The sequence below is a fragment of the Mus caroli genome, chromosome 2 (assembly GCF_900094665.2).
Source record: "Mus caroli chromosome 2, CAROLI_EIJ_v1.1, whole genome shotgun sequence".
NCBI lineage: Eukaryota > Metazoa > Chordata > Mammalia > Rodentia > Muridae > Mus > Mus caroli.
The window spans coordinates 66,787,396-66,799,205 of NC_034571.1; the positions used below are offsets into that span (position 1 = coordinate 66,787,396).

At 43.7% G+C, this 11,810-nt stretch overlaps 1 protein-coding gene across 6 annotated transcripts in view; it reads left to right on the forward strand.

Moving 5' to 3' along the window:
* The window catches only part of Rapgef4 (Rap guanine nucleotide exchange factor 4), a 298,925-nt gene that overhangs the window by 253,959 nt on the left and 33,156 nt on the right, over positions 1–11,810 (forward strand). For all 6 annotated transcript variants that reach the window (XM_029474005.1, XM_029474006.1, XM_029474008.1 and 3 more), the window contains one exon: positions 10,717–10,867. In XM_029474005.1, coding sequence (XP_029329865.1) covers positions 10,717–10,867 — 151 coding nt within the window. The remainder of the gene's footprint in view (positions 1–10,716; positions 10,868–11,810) is intronic.

Below are 11,810 nucleotides of genomic sequence, written 5' to 3' on the forward strand. Positions count from 1 at the left end.
AATGTTGTGTGTCTGTGTGTATGCATCTGTATGTGCGTATGTGTGCAGGGGTATGTGTGCACATGAATGTATGTGGAAGCCAGAAGTTAAACCTTGGGTGCTATTCCTCAGGAAATCCACTTTGGTTTTCCAAATGGGTCTCTCATTAGGACACTGGGCTAGCTCAGTAGGCCAGGCTGGCTGGCCTGGGAGTCCCAGAGACCACCCGTATTTACCCTCTCAGCACTGAATGTACAGGTACAAATCACCATGCCTGGCTTTTTAAGGCAGGTTCTGGGTACCAAAGGCAAGTTATGCCTGCACAGCCAGCATTGTATCAGCTCAGCCATCTGCCCAGCCTGACAGAGTTGCAAATGCAAGGCGGGATTGTGCATCATTCCATACGCTTTGTCACTAACAGCGTTGATGAACATCTCTCTATGCCACTGAATATTTACTTACCATTTAAAAATATATAAACTGTTGTCGTTGTCAAAAATACTTTCCCTGTAAAACTTTTCTTTTTTTCCTTTTTGTAAAAATTAATTTTCCTTGTAATTTATTGTTTACACTCCATATTCCATTCCCCACCCAACCCCCATCCTCCGTCCGTCTGCTCCACATCCCACATCTTCTCCCCACCCGATCCTGCCTCCATGTGGATGCCCTACCACCCCCACCCACCCACCTGACCTCTAAACTCCCTGGGACCTCCAGTCTTTTGAGGGTTAGGTGCATCCTCTCTGAATGAACACAGACCTGGATGTCCTATGCTGTATGTATGTTGGGGGCCTCATATCAGCTGGTATACGCTGTCTGTTTGGTGGTCCAGTGTTTGAGAGATCTCAGGGGTCCAGATTAATTGAGACTGCTGGTCCTCCTACAGGATTGCCCTTCTCCTCAGCTTCTTTCAGCTTTCCCCTAATTCAACAACAGGGGTCAGCTGCTTCTGTCCATTGGTTGGGTGCAAATAACTGCATCTCACTCTTTCAGCTGCTTTTTGGGTCTTTTGGAAGGCAGTCATGATAGGTGCCTTTTTGTGAACGCTCCATAGCCTCCATAATAGTATCAGGCCTTGGGACCTCCCCTTGACCTGAATCCCACTTTGGGTCTGTCACTGGACCTTCTTTTCCTCAGGCTCCTCTCCATTTCCATCCCTGTAATTCTTTCAGACAGGAACAATTATGGGTCAGAGATGTGACTGTGGGATGGCAGCCCCATCCCTCTCTTGATGTCCTGTCTTCCTGCTGGAGGTGGGCTCTATAAGTTCCCTCTCCCTACTGTATGGCATTTCATCTAAGGTCTCTCCCTTTGAGTCCTGGGAATCTCTCACCTCCCACCTGACATCATACCACTGTTAATAGTTTTATGAAAAACCTGACAGCATGTGGGAGTGGAAGGGGGGGTACAGAACATTTTGTTTTCAGTGTTTGGGAGCTCATGTTTTTAACCAAATTGCTCTCCTGGCATCCTCATTTTCTGCTTTCTGATTAAATTCTACCGTAGCCTCCCGTCAGTAGGTGGCCAAAACGCGGTTTTGGAACGTTGATAACTGGCTCCTCAATGCTGAGTGTTTGCTGGTTGTTTATTCTCCCAATACCCATTTCCCCAAATCTGGGGCCAAAAGAAATGGTGTACCACTTATTTCATGTGACATATAAGAGAAATCTAGGCCTGGAGGACCAAGTAAGCAGAGAAATCCATATAGACTGACAGGAGAATGTATTAAGGAACACAGTTGTTATCTGTAGTCCATGTTGCAGCTGATTCCCCAGTGTGCAAGCCATCGAGGGGGCCAGTCTAGTCATACTTATTGCTTAGCTGCCCTCACAAACAACCTCAAGGCTCCCATGTAGACTGGGCCAGATAAAAATTCAAAGAGAGGCTTTCTGCACTTCTGGGGAAAAGCATTTGGAACATTGAAGACAGACTATACGAAGCATGCAAGCCCAGTTACTAGAACCAACCATCTGAAGATTGTATGGGAAGTAAAAAACTCTAGGATGGCCCCGAATGAGTCAGTCACAAAAATGGGGTCTGTGGCGGCATCGTCAGCATTTGGACCAGTCAAGGACTTACCCTGCCAGTAGGTTTTTATGTCAGTGAATACCAGCCTTTGTTATTTAGGACAGATTCTAATGGAAGCTAAAAGGATCCTAAGTGATAAATGGTTTATATTTAAACATACAGAAATTTAAATACAGCAGTAATTTTGGTTGAATATTTTCTATTAGCATACTAATTTTCTTTGGCTGAGTGTCAGGACAAATTTTATGCTTTTGACATGGAAGTAATTTATTTAGTTTCTGAATTAAGAGGAAAAAATGGAATATAGATTTGCTACTAAGTTCTAGATAAAACTGCCTTTTATGTATTTTGATTCCATATAGAAACAAATATAGCAGGGTCTCATTCTGAGAAGACGGTGTCTTCATCATTTATAGCCCTGTGAGACTAACCTGGAAGTGTTGCCTTTGTGAATTGGCTGGCGATCTCAATAAGAATACATCACAGAACCTGTTTTTATTGTAGATGAAAGATCAATAAAGCCACGTTAAGTTCATATTCTTTAGATGACGTAAACTTCTAGAAACATTCTTTAGATGTATCTTTTTAATGACTTCCTTTTATTGTTTTTAATCATGTATCTGTGCATGCTTGCATGTAGGTATGTGCACATGAGTGTGTGTGCCCATGGAGACCAAAGACATTGCTTCTCTCTGGAGCTGAAGTTACAGGCTGCTGGGAACTGCCCAATGTGGGTGCTAGGAACCCAACTTAAGTGCCACACTCTTAGGGCTAACTACCGCTTGAGTTAAGTACTCTTAACTACTGAGCTATCTCCCCAGTCCCTCTTTAGATTTCTAAAGGAAAAAATTGTCAGCTTAAATTTGCCTTAATCCAAGTCTTACCATAGGGTCTCTATTGAATCTGGAAAATGCTTGCCTGTATATAACCACTAGAACATTTTCCCTCTGCAGTCACGGAATTTGAGAATTTCTCTCCAGTAAGGGGATTTTGATTTGTCCATAAGAACATGATGTCCTGCTTTGAAGAGAACAACCATCTTAGCAGATAAGCTGCAAAGTCCCTCAAAGACATTTTCTCAGCCTCATGGCTGTACTGTAGGGTATGAACTCTTTCGTTTGTTTGTTTGTTTTGGTTTTTTGTTTGTTTTTTTTTTTTTGAGACAGGGTTTCTCTGTGTAGCCCTGGCTGTCCTGGAACTCACTCTGTAGACCAGGCTGGCCTCGAACTCAGAAATTCTCCTGCCTCTGCCTCCCAAGTGCTGGGATTAAAGGCGGGCGCCACCACACCTGGTGGGTATGAACTCTTAAGCCCTCTTCTGACAATAGGAAAAGTTAAATTATACATTTTTTAAATGTGCTCCCGGTTACACCGCAGTGTTCACATAAAATGTGAACTCTGACAGTGTGTTACCCGTGGCCATGTCCTAACTGTTTGGCTATAACTGAGTTCAGATCCTCCTTTGAAAGGAGAATGCGAAGAGGCAGGGGCTGCAAAAACAAAACAAAACAGAGAATTCTGAAAATCAGTGAAGGAAAAATATTCTAAGCAAGAAAGTAGGAGTCATGTAAGGAGATTCATGGCTCCGCAGATACTTCTAGAAGCCTGGAGCTAATAGCTGCACATAAACACAGGAGCAGCATCCTGTGTCCCTGGTTTCCAGAGGCAGGACAGTAAGGAGTAGAGCAGCTAAGGTCTTAGGAAACACTGCGTCTGCTGCAGAAGTAGTCCTGACATCTCGTTCACATTAGCCTGCTTCATCCTCACCTTTGAGGGCATCAGAAGAGCGTCTCAAGGCTTTACGCAGATGAGAACCGAGGCTGCCCCATTCTAGAACCCTAGCACTCTTTTGAAGAGAGGACAGTAGGGCATTAAACTGCCCACAAAGGCATGCAGGGTGCAAAGAGGCCCTGGGTCAGAGTGAGAAGAATAACTGCTCTGAAGCCAGAAGGCCATGTTTAAGATCTGCAGCTTACCAACCACATTATGGGCAATTATGCTTAACTCCTATGAGACCCCTCTGTATAATAGGGGTGATTATCCTTGCCCTGCCCACTCTCAGGGTTGTTCTGAAGATCAAATGAGGCTATGTGTGTAAAAGTACATTATAAACCTTGATGCCCCCATTAAACACCGCCACGATGATCGTGCCATCTCGAGAGGAGGTTGGCATAAGGGAAGGGCTACAAAAGCTTTGTCTCCTTGGTGGGCAGATGACCCCCAAAGTTTGTTTTCAGTCGCAAGCAGAGATCTTGTATGCAAAGCAGGGCTTTCAAAAACAACAACATTGAAGAGTATCAGTTTGAATGTTGATAAGTGTTTTATAAATAGCTGCATAATTAGCATGTACTTACTGCAAAAAGTATACATAATATTTGATTCCCTGTTGTAGGCTGTAATGAATCTGCTGTCTCCACATCCTAGGAGGTTTTCACTTACTTTCTCTGTGATAATTTTAATACATGGCACCATTATTAGCTGAATTAAGAATAAGTAAATGAGCAGTTAAAAAAAATACAGAAAAATTACAGGTGCCTGTGGTGAGTAAGATAATAACTAGGTAAAAATATATGAAATAATTACAGTGTTTGAACGGCAGAGCCGGTATGAGGAAAATGACTCAATAGAATATCAAGCCTGCTGTAGGGAAGGGTGGGAAGAGTGCAGCCTGCCTTGTGGCCTTCACCTCTTCCCTTTTCATCCCTGAACACCCAGGCAGTCTCTCCTCAGCCAAAGGACACCAGTGCTGAACTGGCTGGTCCTCTTGCCCGTGGAGACAGCCACTTTAGAGCTTGCTTGTCATCTTATAGATTCAGGAACCACGAATTAATGTCTCTGTTTAAAAGATGCTCCAGGTGTTTTTTGACATCTGTGTAGACTTCCTGTATCTGGTAGCATTGAAGCCATTATAAACTTATTTAGAAACAGATCTGTGATCTGTGTTTGACATCACCACAGAGAAAGACCTCAGCCATTTGGATAAAAGTCTGGAGGATTTGTGATGTTCTTGAAGTGGTTCTTTTGTTGTTGGTGGTGGTGGTGGGGGCTGTTGTTGTTGTTTTTGTTTTTTGGTTTTGGTTTTTGGTTTTTGGTTTTGGTTTTTGTTTGGAAAGTGCATACTGGGCTAGCATTCTAATGATTTACTATAGTTAAGTGTGTGAGGATTCTCTTGTGCCCATTCTCAGTAAATGGAGAGAGCTACCATGTCTTTAAAACCTGGACCCAGCTCTGAAGGGTTCTGACTCAGCACTCCTGCATGTAAAGCAGGCTTCTTTAGAGAAAAGGCTCAGGCTGGGACTGGAACAGTTGGTAAATGTGACATTGGGTTAGTTGTGATGCCATTGACAGCAGTGAATGCAGTGCTGATGATCTAGCTCAGGCATTCGCAGTTCCTGCCTCCCTGACTCAGTTTACCCAAGCAGCAGCAGTTGCACTTTGATTTTCTGCATGTTCTTTGTGTGCTTTGAGGATTGGGCTTGTTTTCTTCCATCTCCGATCAATTCCTCAATACCCAACAGACTTTTAGATCTACTGTATAGCTCATGTTTAATAAGGAAATGAATATTATATGAAATAAAACATAGCAGCATGGACTGGGGAAAAACTGTTGGGGGGGGATGCACTCTGAGAACTTGAGTTCCAGTCCCAAGAGTTTCATTGATAGATTTTGGGAAATCACTTAATCTTGTTTTGCCTCCGTTTTCATGACAGAATTAAAGGAAATGTTATCAAAAGGCTATGAAGAGTGACTCCTGCCCCACCTGAAATCAGCTATGTACAAGTGATGAGTTTGGCCATTTAAACTCTGTATTTTCTTATAGGCTTTCAAACCTTCTCATGTTTGGGGTAGATTCCTGTGGGAGTGAACCATTCCCCGAAGCCATCTCAGCTAGTGAATGACCCGCAAAATCTCCTGTGTGTCTCTGAAAAGCTGACTCCAGGACTGGGGAGGTAGCTGAGCCAACAAAATGCCTACTGTGCACACACCAGGGCTGAGTTCTGATCCCTAGAACCCACTTAAAAGCCGGGGATGATTTCTATCTTAGCCAGAGAGGCTGTCTGCTGGCCAGACAGTCTAGCCTGTCTCCATGGAAATAAATAACAAGATAGCGTATGTCCCAGGAGGACATGTACGTACCACCAACCCCTGGCCTCCCCATGCGTGTGCACATGGAGGTGTGCACAGAGGCACACAAGCACAGAGGAGTCCACACACATGCAGGATGTTGCCCGTGAAGGGATTTAAGCACCGGAAGGGGAGCTTAGCCATATCAATAATGTTAACCCAACTCAGTTTAGTAAGTATAAAATATCTGTGAGGGCAAAGGTGAAACTTTGAATCAATCAGTTATCTTCCTATAGGGGGAAAAACAGTCCTTGGTTTTCATGAGAAAAAAAAGAGCACTTTCTTCCCCAGTTTTGGTCAGTCCTGCCTGCTGGGTGGCTCTGACGAGAGATGACTCTAGGGAATTAGAATTGAGAAATGGAGAAGAAGAAAAATAAAGGGAGAGGAGAAGGGGTGAGGAGGAGGAGGGAGAGAAAGAAGATGAGGAAGAGAAGGAGGAGGAGGAAGAGGAGGAGAGGAAGGAAGAGAATGAGGAAGAGGGGGAGGGTGATTACAATGGCAATGACAACAGGAGGAGTCTCATATTAAGAATTTTGCTTCCTTTGGAGCTGGAGAGCTGGCTCCGTGATTAAGAGCACTGGCTGCTCTTCCAGGGGTTCCATTCCCAACACCCACATGACACCTCGCAATTGTCTCTAACTCCAGTTCCAGGAGACCTGACACTCTCACACAGACACATATGCAGACAAAACCCCAATGCACATAAAATAAAAATAAGTTTAAAAAATAAAATAAGAAATTGCTTTCCAAATGCAATTGGTTTTTGCTAATATAAAGCAACCCTAGTGCAGAGGCCCTGTTGCCACTGTTTGGGACAGTGGGCACAAAAAGAGCCCTGTCTGGATTGGTAAGCCCTGCTACTTACATCTGAGGCACTTGGTGGGCACATATCCTCCCTCAGAACCTTAGTGATTTTTCATCTTTAAATAAAACCTCCTAGGTTGTTGGAGAGCATTATATGTATGCGCTAGTGCGAGCATGCTGAAGGTGTTTTATAAATGTAAACGTCTCCATACTCTTGAAGCATTATCATCTGCTCAGCAATATAGTCTGTCATTTATTGAAGACAAAAACCAAACCAAACAACCAAAAAAGAAAAAAAAAAAAGAAAAAACAAACAAAAAACCCCTAGATTTCAATATTAATAGAGAAGTCAAGAAAAACCTTGGTGCTGACATGCAAGCATTATTTAGACCCTGGGGATTAGCCACAGGCATGCAGTGGATACCGCCCAACCGGCACATGAGCGTGCTTCCGAGATCCCAGTAAAGATTACTGGTTGATCAGAATTATATACCCTTGGTACCAACTTGGTGTTCCAGACTGTTACATTGTCATACAGCTAGCACAGAATCTCCTCTTTCCTCCATTTCAGCGTATTATCCAATGCAATATTCCAAGAGACAGGAAGGATCCAGGCCCATTCTACTCCCACCGCTGCACAGCTATTTTATGGAGTGTCTTTATTAATAAGTAACTCAGCTTCAATGATTTCTTTGCCCACATATCTGTAAAATATTTGGAGTTCTCTTGAACAGGTCACTAATCTATTTTTAAAATACAGTTGCCTCTTAAGAACCAAATCAAGAGGCTAGAGATGTGGATGGCTTAGTGATTAAAGGCGTTTGCTGTTCTTGCAGAGGAATTGAGTTTATTTCACAGTACCCACAGGGCTGTTCATTTGTAACTTGAGTTCCCGGGAATCTAATGCCCTCTGCTGGTCTCTGTGTGTACTGCATGCACATGATGCACTTAACATGCAAATAAAACACCTGTAAACATGAAACAAAAACAAATGCATCTTTTTAAAAGGAAAATCATCACTTTCCTCGTTTCCTCTTGAGGCGATTCTTCTAAATTTAGGGCAAGGCTCCCACTGTGTACACCAGCTCAGTAGAAGCCTCCATTTCCTTGTATACTTCATGTGTAATGAAATCTTTTTTAAAGACTCTAGACTGTACAGCTAGTCAGGGCACAGTGTGATTTTCTTTTAAAGTTGATATGGCATGTTCAAAAATATACGCACATTTTCACAGAATAAGGTCATCAGAAAGTTGTTTTAATAGACATCATCACCCAGTTTTCTAGCAAAGTGGATAGGGAGGAGCTTAGGTTGAGGAGAAGGCTTGGGAATATATACTACGGCCACAGCTCAAAGTCAAGATAGCTGGTGTAAAGTGAACTCAGCGTAAGCCTGGCCTAGCGGGAGCCTTCAAACCCATCCTACCTTGAGCCCATACTTTTCCTACCTCATACTTACCAAGCCTGTCCAAACCCCACACCCCTGCTTCCATCTTAGCCATCCCTACTTTATTCTGCTGACTCCAGAAATGGAAGTTTAGAATAGAGCTAAACCCAGTTTCCATGTGTCTGGATTTATTTTCTGTCCTTGTACTCGAACACCCAGACCCTGGGTCATTTATAAAGAAAAGAGATGTATCTGCTCATAGTTCTAGGGGCTGGGAGTTCAGGGGAGGGGGCTGTATCTCCTCAGGGTCTGCTGGGGGCATCATCCCTCTCCAAGCAGAAGGGCTAATGGACATGTTAGAAGAAAGAGCCAGGAAAGAAGCCCACATGTTGTACAACGATCCACTCTAGAAAGCACCAATCCACTCCCGAGAACGAATATTGTCTCTTGACAAAAACACCAGTATCCCTTAAAGACATAGCCTTGCAGTGTTGCATTAAAGAATTAAAGCCCAAACATGAATCTTGGTGGGAGCATGCCGTATGAAAACTATAGCACCACGCAAACACAGGGGCGTATCAAATTAAGCAAACGAGACCATGAGAAGGTAGTGTGCTTTTGTTATGCTAGTCTGTGGTACCTAGTTCTCCTTGAATCGTCCTTACATTCGTGTTAATAAATATATCTAAAGAGAAGCTGGAAACTGTCTCATCTCATCTCTTCTTCAGGAGAGCAGACAGAAGTCTGTAGTTCTCAGTGACTCACTCCCAATCAAAGCACTAGACAGTGGGAACCAAAGAACGCAGGCTCAGAGTCTCCTCTGCTGAGCCAACCCCTGACAGTGCTAACATCTGCTTGCTGGATGCAACAGTAACAAAACTTTATACCCGGTATTGTAGTTCTTACGAAAGAAAAACGGAGTTATGCATATATATAAGCAAGAGACCAAAGGGTTAATCAGAAAAGAAATAATTTTCACATAAAGTGATCTGTCTTACCTTTTTTTTTTTATTGTAAGCTCAGAGAGAATTGTAGCAATACAGGTTGAGCAATTTTCTTTTTTTTATGAATCTCGTGCTCAATTTATGAAAGCCATTTTGCAACCCATTTACATGCAGTAAACCTTTGCTTTAAGTTTCTGTCATTTGCCTTGATCATGATTATTTATAGTTCTTTCCGAAAGGCCCTTTGCTGCGTTAGCTCTCGAGTATGGCACCGCCACGAGGCAGTTTTCTATGGTGCCTTTTAAGCCTTGGCTGTCAGCTCAGACGAGACTGGTCTTGTTATTTGCTACAAGGCTCAGGAATGCTGTTCAGTGGGAATGAAGCTAGCCAGAGTCGGGAGTCTTGGACTCAAAGCCAACTGTGCCCTCTCCCTAGATAATCATAGCCTTTTATGTTCCTTTTGTGTTGGTTTGCCCACTTTTAGAAAGGAAACAACATTTTTGTCGCCAGATGCTAAAATAGAGCTTCACCAAAGTCCTTTTTGTACAGCTTATAACATAAACTATAAATGCTAAGTTGTTTTATGAACTAGGTGACCATGATATGAGCTCCTATAAATCACTAAAAAAGGAAAAGGGTGTCTGATCTAAAATACTTGTGTTGTCTACACAGGAGTGGTAATGGCAGTATGACCCTTTACTTTAGACGTGTGGTGGACACTCAGTTAAGTGTTGAATTCTATGGATGAATAAATAAAAAGTTTGCCATCGAGGCTCACAGCACTAGGCATGGTATAGAACACAGGACAAAGATCNCCCCGCCCCCCCCCCAAGCCTCACAGGCTTATAATTAAGATGGCCGGCCACATGGGCTCCAATTGATGATGAAGTAGGCAGTGGCTCTGGATGAGAGATGAAGAGGTGGTATGAGGAGGGTCTGGAGCTCTCACCAGGGGCTCTGTAATGCAGAGTGAGTTCATGCACACCCTCCTGGCTTGTTTCTATAAACACTGCACCAGCCATAGTCCTAGCAGAATGGGGTACCCACTCAGAAGTGTTAGATTGGAATTCATGCAAAGAAGGATCATAATGATAGGGGCAGAATTAAGGGGACCAACAGGAGGAGGCAAAATACCCAGAAGTAAGCAATGGGAAATCACATTACTGTCCTGGAGGGTGGGGTAGAGGACAGGAAGGGAGAATGAGAACTGAGGCTGGACCCTGCAGGAATCCTGGTCATGTCTGTGGAGTCTGCAGTCTAACTCTTCAGTCAGCTATCAGGAGTCACCAACAGTGTGTGCGTGTGTGCTTCGGACACTATGATGTGTTTCCTTGAGGACCAACGTGGGAGATAGCATAAGTCCAAGGCTGGGATCTGTCATTCTCTGCCTTGCACGCGGCACAAGCGAAACGGGTGGGAAGTAGCTCTGTGGTTTCCTTGACTCCTTGGCACTTACCACGCACAGCCTTCTCAAGGTACAGAGCAGGAGAGAATGGATTATGCCCTCAACAACAAGAGGCGGGTCATCCGCTTGGTTCTACAGTGGGCGGCCATGTATGGCGATCTCCTCCAAGAAGATGATGTGGCCATGGCCTTCCTGGAGGTATGTGGGGGTCATTCATATCCTTTTGTCCACTGACGCAGGGTGTACAGCCAATTCTATAGAGACTCTGCAACTGCCAGTTCTAGACCTTGTTAGCGTGTTCACTGTCAGGTATGTTTAATAAAAGAAAAACATCAGCCATTGTCCTGCCGCTCCAGTACTCCAGCTCCATGAGTGGTTCCACCATGGTGCGGTATGGTCTGCTCTTTTGCATGTTTGAGAGACTTGTAATCGCATGAGTACCCAGCATTTTGCAGGCTGCTTTTTTTTTTCTACTTCGCTCTGTAAAGATTTTTCCCCATGTCAGTGTGTTCTTTGTAATGAAAGGTTCCGACACTCCATCAGCAGCTATCCACAAAAGCATTTATCTGTGCCCACACTTGTCTGCTTTCTCCTTGCTAGGATAACTGTACAGCAAACACTTTTGTGCATGCGGGTCTGTCTTCAGTTACTCACTTTCTTAGGAGTAAAAGCACAAGGGAGAATGGTGGGTGGGGTTGGCTGCTGAGAGGCAGGGTGATTTAATGAGGACTTGCCAGGGCAGCCAGGGGCCAGTTCTGAATGGACACCATTTTCTTGGTCAGCACTGCTTCCGGCTCAGCTGACTTTCTTCTCTGCAGCATAGGCTTTGGCCTTTGACCCTGGATTAAGTAGTATCTCAATATTCACGGATATATTCCAAGACCCCAGGTAGTACCTGTACTGCTAATATAACCAAGTTCTGTATATTGCTTTTTTTCCTACACATATCTACTCAGAATAGAGTTTGTCAGTTCAGCACACTAGGAAGTGAACTACAATAACTGATATGAAAATACTATAATACACTGTAATAAAATTTATAAATTATATATTTCTGGAATTCTCCATGTAGTGTTTCCAGACTGTAGTTAATTTCAGGCAACTGATCCTCTGGAGCATGACTCTCCCAAGATAAGGGGAC